We start from the raw sequence: 12,855 nt of genomic DNA on the forward strand, positions 1-12,855 counted from the left end.
GAACTTTGAGAAGCAGGAAATGCGTATTACCACTACTACGACAACGACGACTTTTACCGCTACCGCCAACGCCTCTGCTGTGATGACCATTACTCAAACTACCATGACGATTAGAAACACCGCGTTTTAGTGTTGTGTGTGTGTGGCAGCTAACACAGTGCAGATAATCCAATTTATTTCAATTATTGCTCTACTCGGTTTCAATAATGTTTTAATTGGACATAAAATGATAGCGTCTGTTTGTGATAAGCAAGCACGTTCTGTTTTATATAGCGCGTTTCACAAACCAAAGTGACACAGTGCTTCCCGGGCTGCAATAAAAACACAATAAGTACAAACGTAACGTGCAAAAGATTATAATAGAATATAATGATATGTGTTGTAGGTCTTCCCTGCTAAAGCCGCTCATCGAATGCACAGCGGCTTTGGAAACAAGAGCGTGATCCATTACATTTGTGTTCTAGACCCTATACTTTTGTAAAATAGAGGTGATCTTTTTGAATAATTAAATGAAAACCAACTGGTGGTGACTTTTGCTGTAATGGAGCAAGTCGAGCTCAGGTTAGCGGTGGTTATCAGAGTGTGGAGAGAATGTGCAACACGCTATGCATTATTATTATTACTGTAACTACCACAACCACCAATATTAGTATGATTACAACACTACAACTACTACCAAAATACTGCTGAAAAGACTAATTAGGCCCGAGCCCCAGCAGGGCGGAGGGCCTATTGCTCCCGCAACGCTGCCGAAGGCAGCATGTTTGGTACCCCGTCGCCCCTGGCAAGTACAGTGAACTAGCCCATGCCGAAGGCATGGATCATGCATACTTACTCCTGCTATGACAGAAATAGTCAACAATTAGTGAATGGGAAGCGAAGCGCTGCATTCCTCCAAAAACCCTCCTGGCATCGTCCCGTACGCGAGAATCCATGCCGCAGGCATGGGCCATGCTTGTATCTGCTCAAATCAATGGAAGTCTATGGGGAGTGGGCGGGGCATCCCGACGGAATAGGGAGTGACGAGCGCGTAAGCGCTCGTAATGATGATTCCACCCCATGGCGGCATGGGGAAGGCTTAGAGCTTTCAAACGATGTATAATTTGTTGTTATAGTGGAAACGGCTATATTGTTTTTGCTAAAAATATTATTATTTTTATTATTTTTCTTGTTCTTCTGCTTTTTGAGCTCTAATTTGACCCCCTGAACATGCTCAAAAACTCACCAAACTTTGCCCAAAATTCAGAATCGGCGAAAAATTAGATTTTTTCTGGGCCATTTTTTTTTTCGTAAAAAAATGGCGCGACAGCGCCACCGACAAAAGTCAAAATACATTGCGCCTATGGGAGACGCCCCGAGGTCAACTTTGTCGTAGAGCTACGAAATTCGGGACACGCATTCCTCTCTTGAGGACAAAAAAAAAATATTACTGTGGCCACGCCCCCAGACTTACCCTATGCCCGCCATCTTCCTTTGAAAATGAAAACAAGCTGTGTTAGCCATTTTGTTCACGTCAAACTTTGACGAACTCCTCCTTGGGCGTTTTGCCCACCGACTTCAAAATCGGCGTACGTCCTCTGGACAAGTGGGGCATCTAAAGTTATTCAATTTTTTGAGATACCTTTTACGGTCTGTGTGCGGCGCAGCCGCAAAGTTGGACAACTTATTTTGGAATATTGCAGATCTAAAAATTGCTCCCTTTTGATCAAAACCAGTCCGATTAGGACCAAATTTGAATCAGTTGTTAAACTTTCTAGTTTGGACCAGTTTAGGCTGACAAAATTGAAATGGCCGCGATAGCGCCCCCTACAGAGTGACCTTTAAATTAACATCAATTAACAAAAATTAGTTTTACCAAAATTGTCTAAACTTTACCCAAAATTCTATTTTGCCGTCCCGATCACAAAAGCCAATCACAAAAATGCCTAAATTTTTACGGCGTAGTCGTAGCGATGACAGAAACCTCCCATGTTATCCCTATGGGAAAACCGCAAAATCTCTCAAATTACCACATTTTTATGTTTTACACTTTAACAAACTCCTCCTAGTGCGTTTTGCCCACCAACCTCAAAATCGGTGTACGTCCTCTAGACAAGTGGGGCATCTAAAGTTATCCAAATTTTAAGGATAACATTTACGGTCTCTGTGCGACGGAGCCGTAAACGTTTCCCAGAATTCTGACTATTTGGCCTTCAGAGTGGCCTATAAACAATATAGTTTTTCCAAATGACATGATATTTTGAACAAAATTCTAATTTGCCATCCTGATCATAAAAGTATGAGAGCCAAAGTCATATTTTGTACGGCGTAACCGTAGCGATGACAGAAACATCCCATGTTATCCTTATGGAAAAATCGCAGAATCGCTCAAATCACCACATTTTTACGCTTCACACTTTAATGAACTCCTCCTAGGGCGATTGTCCGATCAAGTTCATATTTGGAGAATATCATCTACACAAGTGGGGCATCAAAACTTATCCATATTTTGATTCTAAGTGCTACAGTCTCTGTGTGGCGGACCCGCAAATATATGTCAGAAATGGGAAAACCGCGATATCTCTAAAATGACCACATTTTTATGCTTCACACTTTAACGAACTCCTCCCAGGGCGATTGTCCGATCAAACTCATGTTTGGGGAAAATCATCTACACAAACGGGGCATCAAAAGTTATCCATATTTTGATTTTAAGTGCTACGGTCTCTGTGCCGTGGAGCTGCAAATATACTGTCACAAATGGGAAAACGCCAAATCTTTGAAATGTTCAAATTTACGCTTCACACTTTAACAAACTCCTCCGTGGGCAATAGCTCAATCAAGCTTTACTTTGGGAAATATCATCTACACAAGCGCGGCATCAAAAGTTATCCATATTTATATTCTAAGTGCTACGGTCTCTGTGCGGCGGCGCAGCAAATTTGACTGACACTTGTGTTCATTTGCACTGGATTGGCCATGTCCAATGTGTCGCCGTCTGTCAAGTTCTTTTTTAATTCAAGACACAATAAGGGCGCCATCTTTATCAAGTCGAAAGCGCAGAGTCGGAAGGCCGGCGGCCCGCGAGGGCCGTTGGATGCCGCTTGCGGCTTTAATTCTTCTTGTTTTCACTTTAAATACCACTTTAACTAGCTATTTTTTTTCTTTTCTATTCTAAGCTGCTCCTAAAGTGGTTTGAATTTACTGCATGAGTGTAAGCAGCACAATTATTTCCTTTTACAAGCATCTTTAGTGGTTCGCAGTAAAGCTCAGTTATGAAGGAAAAGTGCCGTGGCAGTTTGCACTAATGCTTCTGGGAATTAAAACACTTATTTGAAACAATAATGAGCGAGAAAATTAGCTGACGATGCTACAATTATTCAAGGCATTCTTGGAAGACATTTTTCTTCAAAGTAACTGCTAAATGTGAAATTGCACGCCGTTTTGTAACGCTGAGGACATGCTAATGCTATGCTAACGTTCTTTCCGCTGCAGATGGGATCGTACTTTGGCTATTCTGTGGCAACAACTGACATCAACAGCGACGGGTAAGTCAAGGATTCAATATTAAACATCAAAATCATGTTTAATTCTCCTGCCACCAATTATAACGACAGATATAGTGACTAGTGTTGAGCTCAAGTAGCACGGAGATTAGCACGATTTTGGAAATGCTTCTCGCTCCCACTTCAAACGAGTAAGACGAGAGAAAGTTTTAAGTAACTGTAAAGTAACAACACATTTTCAACAAAACAATGCATTCCAGAAGCATTTGATATTAGATTTGATCCGTTCAACATTATTGCAGTTTCAAATTTACAGAGCATTTTCTGTCTTGTATCTAAGCAAAATAGTGTTTTTATTTGTGAGATGGAAAGTAGTTATTTAACTATAATCTAGTGCAGACCATTTGTTTTTTACTTGATTTATGTCTCTGTTCATTTTCCCCTCAAATAAAAAGTAAAAGGTAAATGTAAAATGTAAAATGTCGAATGTAGAATGTAAAAAGGTAAAAGTAAAAAGGTAAAAGTAAAAAGGTAAAGGTAAAAAGGTAAAGGTAAAAAGGTAAAAGTAATGGGTAAAAGTAATGTTGTGAAAGTAATAGGTGAAAGTAAACGGACATAAAATATATTGATAAGTTACTGCTCTTCCCATGGTCCAGTGTGTAATCTGAAGTCTGTGTTGGTGCAGGTTGGTGGACCTGTTGGTGGGGGCCCCTATGTTCATGGTGCGGGGTTCCGGGGGCCGCCTGGAGGAGATGGGGAGGGTCTATGTTTACTTGCAGCAGGCCCCGCTCAGACTGGAGCTCAGCCTGCCTCCCTTCACCGGCCCACAGGTGAATGGACGGTTCGGGAACACCATCGCGTCTTTGGGAGATCTGGACCAGGACGGCTTCAATGGTAAAGACGGATCCATTCAGTTTGATTCAGTTGTTTTACCGTTCCATATCTCCATCACACACTGCAGAAAAGAAGTGTGATGGAAAACAGGGCTGCACAATATCACAATATATCGATATTGCAACAAACTACCGTATTTTTCCCACTATAAGGCGCACTTAAAAGCCTTTAATTTTCTTATATATGGTTATAATTCTGGTTGCGCTTACTGACCTCAAAGCAATTTTGTGTGGTACATGTTTTGTTTCACGTTTTGCTTCACTTATAGTTATATATGAAAATAGACCATCCATGGACAGTGTGCCCTATAGTGCGGAAAATACGGTAAATGCATCACAATGACACCTTGGATTTTTTTTGCTTTTTTGTCCGAGTTTGACTATCGCATTACGGCATGTACAGATTTGTTTTAATATAACTGAAATGATTGTGTCAAAAAGTATATGTAATTATTATAATATTATCGATATTGCAACACTTAACAGACATATTGCAATCATTTCCAATATTGTGCAGCCATAATGCAAATCTTGTTATAATAAAAACCTCACGTCAACTCCAATTCCACTTGCAATGAATATATTTTTGAGAGAAAAGATTTATCTGTCTTTAATAACAGGAAGTTTCAGATCTGATAATTTTTGTCATTAATTTTTTTTTCTTTCCTCACCAAATGTAGGGCTATCGTTTGCCTTTAAGATAACTGAGTATGTAGTAGTGACGGGGTTTATACCTGTTATAAATACGAATGATAGTTTCACACCGATCAAGTGGCTGTTTGGGGAGAAAAAGTAAAAAAATCTGTATAAAATGACAGGAAGTGACATCACACCGGGGACATTCATTCCATGCAAAGTTTATGCAAATTTTACACAAAAGGGACACCGTTTTTAACTCTCTACACATGAATTTGACAAAACAAAGGTGCTCTCATGTATGTCAAATAAAAAAAATAACATTCCAGGCATGACTTCAGCGTGAGCCGCTTCCACATAAAAAGTACCGTCTGACCCACAAAACTTCAAGAAACAATGCGTTTTCTCGCCATAGATGTGGCAGTCAGCTCACCTTTTGGAGGAGACGACCACCAGGGCCTTGTTTACATCTACAATGGCTTCACCGAGGGGCTCCGGGAAAAGCCATCTCAGGTGATCGCGGGACAGTGGGCCGCTGGGAAGTTTCCGTCCATTTTTGGATTTTCCCTTCGAGGAGCTCAGGACCTGGACATGAACGGTTATCCTGGTAAACAGACCTCTCATTTGGCAATCAGCGCTGCAGATTTGTGTAGACACGGAGCCTAATTTTGCTTCATTGCTTTCAGACCTCATCGTGGGCGCTTTTGGTGTGGATAAGGCCGTTCTTTATAGGTGTGTTATGTGGAGTTGTATATGTAATTACGCAGTTTGTTTATTGCAGCGAAAGTGCTAATTGCGCATTCGACGAGCGAGTCTTCAATCTCTGCCCTGACTTTGCCCGCAGGTCGCGCCCTATAGTTAACACCACGAACTCTCTGACGGTTCACCCCGGGATGATCAACCCAGAGGAGAAGAACTGTGTCATCGCCGACGGCAACGCCAGCATTCCCGTTTCCTGGTTGGTTCCTGCTCTATCTGAATCCAAACGTTCTGCTTCCTGTGACACTCGGGTCAGATTTGGACCATCTTGTGTTTGTTCTGGACACATTTCCTCACGTTGAGTCCTCGTCCTTATCTGACCGACTCTCTGCTGCTCGTAATAAAACACACAGGGTTTGTCCAAATCGTCAAGCAATGCGCTATAGTGGAGTTTTTTTTTTTTTTCAGAATTCACCCTGTGGAAGGAAATGCGCAATAGCAACATGGCTGGCCGTGCATTTGCCGGACTGTCCAATCTGGTTCATATTGTTGAATACTCACTTGTAAATTAGCAGTTCAAGTAGCCACTCTTTGGTCTATTAAAAATGGATTTGTAGAAATGAAAAGCAGATGTCAATAGCACATCTTCTTCCACTTTATTCAAGGCTTTAAAGAAACGTCCTGACTCCTCTCTTTCCTCTGATCTGGGAAAATAAACACGATTGAAATAAATAATTATAATAATTATAAAAAATAATAATAATAATAATAAACCTTAGTTTAGGGCAGTGTGATAAAAAATAATAATCTAATTAACATAAATAAATAAATACAACTATGATGATGATGATAATGATAATAATATTGATAATCACAACATTTTCCTCATATTTATTTGTAGACCTCTCGATTAAAAACTGAAATACAATTATATATTTAAAAAAAAAGAAAACCTGATCTGCCTCTCTGGAGGGGTTTGAGTGCCCGAATGATCCCGGGAGCTATGTTGTCGGGGGCTTCATGCCCCTGGTAGGGTCTCCCAAGGCAAACAGGTCCTAGGTGACGGGTCAGACAAAGATCGGTTCAGAAGCCTCTTATGACGACGACACGAACAAGGCCGTCGCCCGGATCGGCGTCACCGGGGCCCCATCCTGGAGCCAGGCCTGGGATGGGTGCTCCATGGCGAGCGCCTGGTGGCCGGGTCTTACCCCACGGGGCCCGGCCGGGCACAGCCCGAAAGAGCGACGTGGGGCCGCCCTCCCGTGGGCCCACCACCCGCAGGAGGATCCATAAGGGGCCGGTGCAGAGAGATCTGGGCGGCAGTCGACGGCAGGGGCCTCGGCGACCAGATCTCCAGACACAGAGACTAACTCTGGGGACATGGAATGTCACCTCGCTGGGGGGGAAAGAGCCTGAGCTTGTGCGGGAGGTTGAGCGATACCGACTAGATATAGTCGGCCTCACCTCCACGCACAGTTTGGGCTCTGGAAGCCATCTCCTCGAGAGGGGCTGGACGCTCCACTTCTCTGGTGTTGCCCGCGGGGAGAGGCGGCGGGCTGGTGTGGGCTTGCTGATAGCCCCTCAGCTCAGCCGCCACGTGTTGGAGTTTACCCCGGTGAACGAGAGGGTCGCGTCCCTCCGCCTTCGGGTGGGGGACAGGTCTCTCACTGTTGTGGCGGCCTACGGGCCGAACAGCAGTGCAGAGTACCCGGCCTTCTTGGAGTCCTTGGGAGGGGTACTGGACAGTGCACCGACCGGGGACTCCGTTGTTCTACTGGGGGACTTCAACGCCCACGTGGGCAATGACACCTGGAGAGGGGTGATCGGGAAGAACGGCTTCCCCGATCTGAACCCGAGCGGTGTTCAGTTATTGGACTTCTGTGCTAGCCACGGATTGTCCATAACGAACACCATGTTCAAGCACAAGGGTGTCCATCAGTGCACATGGCACCAGGACACCCTAGGCCGGAGGTCAATGATCGACTTTGTTGTCGTGTCATCAGACCTCCGGCCGCGTGTCTTGGACACTCGGGTGAAGAGAGGGGCAGAGTTGTCAACCGATCACCACCTGGTGGTGAGTTGGATCCGCTGGCAGAGGAGGAAGCCGGACAGACTTGGCAGACCCAAGCGCATTGTGAGGGTCTGTTGGGAACGTCTAGTGGAGCCCTCTGTCAGTAGGGTATTCAACTCGCACCTCCGGGAGAGCTTCTCCCATGTCCCGGGGGAGGTTGGGGACATTGAGTCCGAGTGGACCATGTTCTCCGCCTCCATTGCTGATGCGGCTGCTCGGAGCTGTGGTCGCAAGGTCTCCGGTGCCTGTCGTGGCGGCAACCCCCGAACCCGGTGGTGGACACCGGAAGTAAGGAATGCCGTCAGACTGAAGAAGGAGGCCTATCAGGCCACTCTGGCTTGTAGGTCTCCGGAGGTCATCGACGGGTATCGGCAGGCCAAGCGAGCCGCGGCTCGTGCTGTCGCAGAGGCAAAAACCCGGGCCTGGGAGGAGTTCGGGGAGGCCATGGAGGAGGACTATCGGTCGGCACCAAAGAAATTCTGGCAAACCGTCCGGCGCCTCAGGAGGGGGAAGCAGTGTCTCACCAACACCGTTTACGGTGCGGGTGGAGGCCTGCTGACCTCAACTGGGGATGTCGTCGGACGGTGGAAGGAATACTTTGAGGATCTCCTTAATCCCTCAGTCACGTCTTCCGAAGAGGAAGTGGAGACCGGGGACTCGGTGGCTGGCTCATCCATCACCCAAGCTGAAGTCACTGAGGTTGTTCGCAAACTCCTCGGTGGCAGGGCTCCGGGGGTGGATGAGATCCGCCCTGAGTACCTAAAGTATCTGGATGTTGTAGGACTGTCTTGGTTGACACGTCTCTGCAACATCGCGTGGCGTTCGGGGACCGTGCCTCTGGACTGGCAGACCGGGGTGGTGGTCCCTCTGTTCAAGAAGGGGGACCGGAGGGTGTGTTCCAACTACAGAGGGATCACACTCCTCAGCCTCCCGGGTAAGGTCTATTCCAAGGTACTGGAGAGGAGAATCCGACCGATAGTCGAACCTCGGATTCAGGAGGAGCAGAGTGGTTTTCGTCCCGGTCGTGGAACACTGGACCAGCTCTATACCCTCCATCGGGTGCTCGAGGGTTCATGGGAGTTTGCCCAACCAGTCCATATGTGTTTTGTGGATCTGGAGAAGGCTTTCGACCGTGTCCCTCGGGGTGTCCTTTGGGGGGTGCTCCGGGAGTACGGGGTCCGGGGCCCTTTGCTCAGGGCTGTCCGGTCCCTGTATGACCGGAGCAGGAGCTGTGTTCGCATTGCCGGCAGTAAGTCAGACCTGTTCCCAGTGCATGTTGGACTCCGCCAGGGCTGCCCTTTGTCACCGGTTCTGTTCATAATTTTTATGGACAGAATTTCTAGGCGCAGTCAGGGGTCGGAGGGTGTCCGGTTTGGGGACCACAGGATCTCATCTCTGCTGTTTGCAGACGATGTTGTCCTGATGGCTCCATCAAACCCGGACCTGCAACATGCACTGGGACGGTTTGCAGCTGAGTGTGAAGCGGCTGGGATGAGAATCAGCACCTCCAAATCCGAGGCCATGGTTCTCGACCGGAAAAAGGTGGCTTGCCCTCTCCAGGTGGGTGGGGTGTCCTTGCCCCAAGTGGAGGAGTTCAAGTATCTCGGGGTCTTGTTCACGAGTGAGGGAAGGATGGAGCGTGAGATCGACAGGCGGATCGGTGCAGCGGCTGCAGTGATGCAGTCGCTGCATCGGACCGTTGTGGTAAAGAGGGAGCTGAGCCGAAAGGCAAAGCTCTCTATTTACCGGTCGGTCTACGTTCCTACCCTCACCTATGGTCATGAGCTTTGGGTAGTGACCGAAAGAACAAGATCGCGGATACAAGCGGTCGAAATGAGTTTCCTCCGCCGTGTGGCTGGGCGCTCCCTTAGAGATAAGGTGAGGAGCTCGGCCACACGGGGGGAGCTCGGAGTAGAGCCGCTGCTCCTCCACGTCGAGAGGAGCCAGCTGAGGTGGCTCGGGCATCTGTTTCGGATGCCTCCTGGGCGCCTCCCTCGGGAGGTGTTTCAGGCATGTCCCACCGGGAAGAGGCCCCCGGGAAGACCCAGGACACGCTGGAGAGACTATGTCTCTCGGCTGGCCTGGGAACGCCTCGGGATCCCCCCGGAGGAGTTAGAGGAAGTGTCTGGGGAGAAGGAAGTCTGGGAGTCCCTGCTCAGACTGCTGCCCCCGCGACCCGGCCCCGGATAAAGCGGCAGAAGATGGATGGATGGAAAACCTGATCTGATTATTGCCGGTTGGAAATGACTGAATCTAAGCTCAATTAAAATTAAAACCCAATTTTATTCAATTAATGAATCACCAGGTATAATTTAAGAAGAAAATGCTTGGCTTAAAGTGTGCCCCCAGATCTAAACCAAGTCTGTAATTAAACTTTTTAAGTGTCATAGTCATTTAAATAAAGATAGATACAATTGACTCAAAAGGAAACAAATATTAGAACTCTAGAGAGCCTTACCACTCATTCTGAACCACTGTTTTAAAAATGGGTTGTGTTCAACATTACACAATGTTATATGAGGCACACTATTGTAAGTTAACTCCCATCAGAAGAGAAAGCAGAGACTGAGGAGAGATATCTCCTCTCCTGCGGGAGGAAGGTAAGGGGAGAGCGAAAGGAAGGGAGAGGAAGGGAGAGGAGGGTAGAGATGAAGAGTGAGTGCAAGTGGAAGAGAGAGGGATAGAGAAGTAAGGAAAAGGGGAAGAGAGGGAGAGAAGAGAAAGGAGAAACAGGGCAGAGAGAGCAGTAGGAGGGGGAGAGAGATGTAAGGAGAAAGAGGACAAGAGGGAGAGAGAGGGTGAAGGGAGAGTAGAGAAAGGAGAAACTGAGCAGAGAGTGAGAGAGAGAGCAGTGGGAAGGGAAGAAAGATGGAGGGAGAGAGAAGGAAGGGCTGTGGAGAGAAAGGGGAAAGAGAGGAGCAGGAGAGGAAGGGTAGAGGGAGAGAGAGAGAGAGGGGAGGGGCCTTGTGCAGTTGAATGAGATATTGTTTAGCGATGGAACACAGCTGGGAAACATCAGGACACAAGCTCTCACTGAACCAGCAGCAGATTCTACACCAGGCTGTTCTCTGACTGCTACAAACACCCTCCTGACCCATTTTCAATACATTCTTATTGTGTGAGGTTTGCAAAATACAAAACATAAACCGCCCCCAGAAAGCATAAACGACACCATAAACCTAAAACAGATGAAAGAGGACATATTATGCAAATGTTGTGATTGTTTATACTTTGCATTTATGTTCTCAAATTCATATTTAGAGTAATTAGTGCATGTTTCAATCATCTTTTTCAGTTTTGAACATGGACAAGTCGTTTTCGAGCAATCTTGTCGCATGAAATAATGATCCAGGGTTGTTGTATAGCAGACAAAAGCATCATACGTCTGTTTTAAGTTGTTTCAAACACCATTTTTTGTGCGTTTATTATTTTCACAGAACAAACGGCACAAAAATGAGTCGGAAAATGAAACGATTTCCACTAAGCCTCTGTGTATCTATCAAAATACTTCCTTTTTTCCCCCCTTCCTTTTGCCGTCTCTTGTTGTGTGGTTCCGCTTGTAAAACAAACGGAATCGCAAACATTTTGGACGGCATCGGCGTTCGGCATGTTGCACAGCTGATGTCATGGGAACGAGCAGCTTTCAGGTTTAAATACAAACGGCCATTGACTGGTCCAGGCTGAAACCTGAGTGGAGCCCAATGTCAACCCGCTCAACACGGCCCGAGTAGTAGAGGATTGGATGAATGATTTAGTGAATTTATACTTAGCTGTGATTAGGGATGTCAAGATTATCCAGTTAATCCATAATCGTGATTATTTAGGTCACAATATAATAAGTAAGAACCAAAAAGTAATGATCGTGACCATTTTAGAAGCAAAATTAGTTCAATCGTCAAAAAATAGACCTAAATGTAAATAACTGTTTTTGTTAAATTTAACTTTATTTTCTTCTTCAGAAAGTTCAATTTTGAAAAGCCAGTCACAAACTTGAGGAACAGTGACATTAGACCAGGGGAATGAGAGAAAAATTAAAGATTTCACTGTTGTTTGCTCACAGTCTCATTAATAGCGAAGAAATCTTTAAATCGTGATGTTTTTACTCACAAATTAGCACTTATTTATTATTGTGATCCCTAGTTGTGATTATTGGTGGCTTGCAGGTTACTCTTTGTATTTACCGTATTTTCCGGACTATAAGTCGCACTGGACTATAAGTCGCACCAGCCAAAAAATGCATAATAGAGATGAAAAAACATATATAAGTTGCACTGGAGTATGAAATGCGGTTGCAAGTGTGAAAATAACAAATAATATCACATATAAGTCGCTCCGGAGTATTAGTATAGTATATAAGTATAAATATAAGTATAAGTCGCTCCCTGGCCAAAACTATGAAAAAATACGGAACTTGTTTTCAAAAGCCATATTTTCTGCAATCATCATTATTATGTCATCATTATCTGTAGAAGGTTAATTACACACAAAAAAAAAGTTTAATTCTGGAAATATATTTTGGCAATTGAACTCACAATTTCAAGCCCAGTAAAACAAATTATAATCAAGATTACATTTATTGTGCCCATTTAATCTCATCAAGGAGCAAACACTTAAATATGAATGGTTTAAATATTGTAAGAATCACATTTCAGAACCGGGCTTAACTATAGCAGGTTTTATACATAAAGAGTACACTTTGTGAACCATGTCAGAAGCTGTGACAAAAATAGTTCCCCAAAAGGAAGCGACAGAACAAGCACGAATGAATCGGCTGCTTTGTTTCCATTCTATATTGAATTTGCTGCTTGTCCAGGATTAAATGAATAACGTGACCTCTCTGTGTCCTTGTCCTCCTTGTGTTCTTGTCCTCCTTGTGTCCTTGTCCTCCTTGTCTCCTTCTGCAGTGTCAATGTGACGTTCTGCTTATCTGCGGATGGAAAGCACCTCCCGGACGTTCTTGGTGAGACCACTTTATACCTCGTTTGCACTTGTTCTCTTTGAATGGAATATAATGATAAAATGCTCTTACTTTTATGGGATATTTAAGTGTTGCTGGTGTTTAAGCCGCTTT

At 45.3% G+C, this 12,855-nt stretch overlaps 1 protein-coding gene across 1 annotated transcript in view; it reads left to right on the top strand.

Annotated features, from left to right (window-relative positions):
• The window catches only part of itga5 (integrin, alpha 5 (fibronectin receptor, alpha polypeptide)), a 70,161-nt gene that overhangs the window by 28,768 nt on the left and 28,538 nt on the right, over positions 1 to 12,855 (top strand). Inside the window, exons 11-16 of the mRNA XM_072449246.1 lie at positions 3,475 to 3,527; positions 4,171 to 4,379; positions 5,430 to 5,621; positions 5,701 to 5,746; positions 5,859 to 5,972; positions 12,689 to 12,744. Coding sequence (XP_072305347.1) covers positions 3,475 to 3,527; positions 4,171 to 4,379; positions 5,430 to 5,621; positions 5,701 to 5,746; positions 5,859 to 5,972; positions 12,689 to 12,744 — 670 coding nt within the window. The remainder of the gene's footprint in view (positions 1 to 3,474; positions 3,528 to 4,170; positions 4,380 to 5,429; positions 5,622 to 5,700; positions 5,747 to 5,858; positions 5,973 to 12,688; positions 12,745 to 12,855) is intronic.

This window comes from Eucyclogobius newberryi, unplaced genomic scaffold (assembly GCF_026437365.1).
Source record: "Eucyclogobius newberryi isolate DKJ021-1_F unplaced genomic scaffold, fEucNew1.0.hap1 SCAF_17, whole genome shotgun sequence".
NCBI classification, from domain to species: Eukaryota; Metazoa; Chordata; class Actinopteri; order Gobiiformes; family Gobiidae; genus Eucyclogobius; species Eucyclogobius newberryi.